Below are 5,097 nucleotides of genomic sequence, written 5' to 3' on the forward strand. Positions count from 1 at the left end.
GCTGTGACGCAGTGGAGGGTACTAGCTCAAGGGAATCTCTGCTCACCTTAACTTGAGGCACTTCTGTGAACTTGGACAACTCAAATGTCTGTAAGTCCCCTCCACCTCCAGCTTCTGGGATGGGATGCATTTTGTGGACTGGGATGCTGGAATCAGATCACTCCTTGAAGGAAAGTGGGATGAAATTTGGATTTCTATGAAAAGGGTGAGATCTTAGTATGTTGCCCTTTGAGGCTTCCCAGGGGCAGACTCACCCCACTCGACTAGAGCTCAAATGATACCCCCCAGCCCTGCCAGGTGGGTGGTGGCAGTTCTTGGTCCAGGTGGACCTTGTCCTCCTCTGTGCAACAGCATGTGAGCAGCTGTGAGCACCGCCTGGGTGGTTTTGCCCAGACAGAACACGATGTGGATCAGTGCCTTCCGGCTTCCTCTCTTGAATCCCTCCTTTCCAAAAGCACCTCAGACAGCTGATTTGCTGTCAGCAGGCGAGAGAAACAACTGCATTCAGGAGTAGCCCAGGGCAAAAGGAGAAAGAAAAGATGGTGAACAGAGTGAAGAATGGGCACGAATAGGAAAAGCATCAAGGGCATTCTTTCATTAAAATTTTTTTTCTTTTTTTTTTAAGAGACAAGGTCTCGTGTCGCTCAGGCTGGAGTGCAGTGGTGCGATCACAGCTCATTGTAACCTCCAGCTCCTCTCCTCATCTTTTCAAGCGCTTGAGGACTGGTCCTGATTTGAGGTGCTTATATTCAGGTGCTGCCCTTCTGTTGCGGTCTGGCAGTTAGAACCCCATGCAACTGTTAGGAAATGTGTGGTGAATGTAAAGACACAAATTTCACGGGATGTAGCAGCAGCATATCCCATATTCTGATTATTTTTTCTAAGGTATAATTTTTACCGGCACCGTTTTATTTGCATTTGTTCAGACATGACTTTTTAGGGAAAAGAGTGTAGAGAAGGAAAGCAGTAATTCACCTGTTTTTCTGGATTTCCGTTTTGATCATGTTAAAGTCTAATTCGAGGAGAAGAAGATAGACCAGTTTGCCAAGTGGAATGACCTGATTCTTGTTGGATCAACATGTTATGCAGTTGAGGTTGTCACTAGAAAGCAAGTGTGATGAAGTCTGCCTTTTCCGACTAAAATCACAGCCCTGGCCTGCCGGCCAGAATTGCCGAACAATCAGCCGGTCTGTATGTAGATTTTGACATCTCCAGGAGGCTGCAAGCCTATCAGGCCCAAACTGATTCTTCTAATCAAGTGTTTTAATTAAGCACGCTTATTGCCAGGATCACAGGAATGAGGCCTGCTCTCGAGTAGGAATGGGCGGTACTTTTGTAAATTCTTCTTTACAGTTAGTGTGTTTGGCTTTGTGGGGCTGTGTTTACTGTTTTCTTAAAGTAGGCCATGGGAGGGTCCCCTGTGAAGTTCACTCTGCTGAGCCAGCAGTCTGACCAGTGGACAAAAAAGAGAAAAAGCTACTACCAACTGGGTTGCAGACAAATCAATTCCCCAACGACTGCATCTATTTGCATCCTCCACGTTAAACACAAAAGCAATGCCGGCTAGCCCAAGATTTGAAAAAATATAAAAGCACACACACATTGGGTTGGCTTTTATTGGAATGCCTAGATGCAATCTATAGTCATCAAGTTATGGAAAATTCAGGTCACATATAAAGTTAAGAAGGCAAATGAAAAGAACAATACAAATCAGACAAAATTTACATCTCAAAATATCATGAAAGCATTTTGACTGGCTTTGCCTAAAATACTTTGAATATCAATTTCTTTTTTGTAAGCTAATTCTTTTCATTATACACTCCCCACCCCTCCCAACTCTTAGAAAAGGTCTTTTGTTTACATATTCCCCAAGGTCACTATTTCTCGTAAAAGCATGTCCAGATCACAAGTCTTTTTAGAAAGAAATAGGCTCATTATACCTACTAACAAGACACTAATTGGGTTGATTTGACTTCATCTAAAATAAGCACCAGGAGATACTCCAAATCTGTTATTTATTGGTGCCCGTGTGAAGACCAGTCCATGTCAAGAAGAGGTTAAGACTATGATTTCACTTCTGTCATGTGGCACAAGCTTTTCATGGTACTACATCAGAAACATGTCTGAGAATTTAGACTCAGAGCCTATTTCACCCAAAAGTACTTACAGCATGCTAAATACAGGCCTGCAGAAGTTCCACGGAACAGAACTGCAAATACCTAAGTTAACAGTTAAAAAATAAAATGGAAAACAGAATCATGTTTATGTGGTTTGAAATCTCATAGGTTTCTAAATTTGGGCTTCATAATACTTGCCAAAGGATTTCCGGAATAAAAAATATTAATGCTAATCTGTGCTTTCATTCTAATAAAATATCAGCATTCATTAGAGGATTAATTACTTCGGTATGCTCTACCAAATACACAAAGACAGTAATAGCACTGATACCGTAAATTCAGTAGCTATTTTGAAACTTTCCCAGCCAATCTGTTTAATAAACACACCTACTGTGCAATTTAGAGTATGTGATACATACAAAGCAGTTAGAAAATTATTTTCAATACATCACTTGAACCTTTATATTTACGACATGTTCACTTGCTATATTTTATCACCATTATACATAGAGGAAAACAGTGTGTACTATATAGCTCAATGAACTGAGAAATATCTTCTAAAAATATTTTTGTGGCTGAATTTAGTGCTCAGGAAAGAGATTTGTCAGAGCTGAGCTGACACGGAAATGCAGATGGCGGCTGGGCTGGTTCCCACACGCGAGCATGCTTGTGTGCAGGAGGGCGCGGCTGCCAGTTCACTTCCAGCTGGATCTGCCACCCCCGGCTTTCCCGAGACAGAGCAGAGGCTGTCATTCAAACCAGCCCCAAGATGGTTTGGTCATGTGGGCTTAGAGGAGCTTCTGTTTCCCTTTTTTGTCCCTCTTGGTGACCAAGGGTACAAACCCAAAACTAGCAGAGTAACCCTGACCGGCTCCATCTGCTCACCCACCACTGCTCGGTTTCTGCTGTCTTTCCTAGATCTTAAGACATGTGTTTAGGATCACGACTACATTAGATCCTTTCCTCCTCCTGTTTCCCCAGCATCTGATGTGGTCTCTCCTCCATCATGAGACAGAACTTTGGAACAGCAACAGTAAAAACCCCGGGGTTAATTATATCAACTCCCCATCGACTGGCAAGGTTGAGAGAGGGCCAGAGAACCCTTCCTCCCGTTTTTTCCAATCTTCCCTTACATTCCACCAGCCCTAGTTGTCTCCTGTGCCTCTCAGTTGACAATGCTGAGGACACTGGCTTGATGTGTGAGAGAGGGAAGAGAAAGGAGCTCTCTGATTCGCCACCCACCTAGAATTGCACGGTCCTATCCATTTAGTGATAGAAGCTTGCACATTTTTTCAACCTAATACAAAAATATTAACACTTCTGGACATTATAGGCATAAGTTGTTATATCTCTACAATATAATAATTTATACTGTACAGCTATAACAGATAACAAAAGGTGCAATCCTTTTAAAAAAGTCACACAGTTCACGTTTTTATCATTTTATTTTAAGTATAAACTTTTAAACACTTTACATAAATTAACTCCTCTGAGACTAATATTTGATGTACAGTAAATTGTAATTCATATAAAAATCCATAAACAACTTGTCTCACATAATTTACAAAAAAATCAGGATTTCCTTTGCTTATCAGTGACGAGGATTCTAGTTGCCAGTTTTTTTCCCCGAAGGCAAACCACGCTAGCATTGTAAAACCCATTAATAAATCCCGCCGCAGACGTCACTGCGCCAATGTCCTTCTACAAAGCTGCACAGGGAAAGCAGTTGGTTGTCTAGAAACAGTAACTTTGCCCCACATTGTAAAATGAACAGAGATAGCTATCACATCCTATGCAGACAGACTACTTCTTGTAAGCAAAGGTCGACAATTCGGGACTATTTGGAAACACTGTATGCACTGTTTTTTTTCTTTTTAAAAGTTAAGTTAAATACAGTGCCTCGAAAGGAGCAGACGGCCCAGCGCAAAAGGTCGAGGCCTTTGTCCTTGATGATTTTTTTTTCTCTGGCTACGTTCAGTCCGACTGAGTGCAGCGCTATGCATATGTAAACATATTCGTTAAAGCCGATCACCTTTAAGGTCATTCAGAAAAAAGCGGTCCTTGTTTTCGCGGTGTGGGTGTGGGTTCTAACAGCAGTCTCGTTCTCCCGGGAGGAAGGCTCTTGGGCGTTGGAGAGTCCCACTCGGGTTGTGCCACAGGACAATGTGAGCAGGGCGTGAGCGGCTCGGCGGGCGCGGCCCGGGCGTTACCTCCTGCCGATCTCGCTCTGCCGCAGGAACTGGATGTTGTTGGCACTGTCGGCCAGCTCGGGGTACTGCTCCACCGAGAGTACGTAGTACCCGTCGTAGCCCTGCACCTTGCCGGCGCTCAGCAGCTGCCGCTTCTCGCCCTCCGTCCAGAGGCGCGCGCCCTCCTCGCCGTCGCGCACGCGCCTGCTGCTCGCCGCGCCCAGGGGCCCGGGCAAGCGCGCGCTGCCGCGCCTGCTCCAGATGCGCGCCTTCTCCTCGTCCAGGGTCATGGCGTAGCGCACGTGCAGCGCACAGCGCACCGAACTGCATTCTCCCACTGTCGCGAATCTGCGCGTCCTGCCGTTCACCACCGTGGTGGACTGCGACACCGTCACGTTGATGCCGTTCTCCAGTGCCTTGCGGCCGCTGGTCAGCCGCAGCGTGCCCAGGTCGCTCTCGGGCGTGGTGGTCTTGATGAAGTAGTGCGTGTCCTTGCCCTCGATGGTGAAGTGCAGGTTCTCCAGGTAGAAGGCGTTGTTGAGCACGGCCGCCACCTTGATGCAGTCCTCGTTGGCGATGTTGAGCACGTTGGTCTGCACGCGGCCCTGGCTGACGGCCAGCATGACGCCCTTGCCGATCAGCGACTTGACCGTGGCGAACCACAGCCAGGACTGTGCGCCGTCGGCCCGGCGCCGGCTCACCTGCACCTCGGCCATCTTCCCCAGCGACAGGAAGGCCTTGGCCTGCCGCGCCACTTGCTGCTGCACTCCGAAGATGGGCTGCGGGCGAAA

The 5,097-nt window shown here is 46.4% G+C and overlaps 1 protein-coding gene across 1 annotated transcript in view; it reads right to left on the minus strand.

Annotated features, from left to right (window-relative positions):
- Positions 1–1,598: 1,598 nt before the first annotated feature.
- Positions 1,599–5,097, minus strand: part of TENM3 (teneurin transmembrane protein 3) — a 494,169-nt gene continuing 490,670 nt past the window's right edge. The window contains 3 exon segments of the mRNA XM_017854351.1: positions 1,599–4,509; positions 4,511–4,569; positions 4,572–5,085. Coding sequence (XP_017709840.1) covers positions 4,324–4,509; positions 4,511–4,569; positions 4,572–5,085 — 759 coding nt within the window. The 3' untranslated portion in view covers positions 1,599–4,323.

Source organism: Rhinopithecus bieti, unplaced genomic scaffold (genome assembly GCF_001698545.2).
Source record: "Rhinopithecus bieti isolate Rb0 unplaced genomic scaffold, ASM169854v2 scaffold_38004, whole genome shotgun sequence".
Classification (NCBI taxonomy): domain Eukaryota; kingdom Metazoa; phylum Chordata; class Mammalia; order Primates; family Cercopithecidae; genus Rhinopithecus; species Rhinopithecus bieti.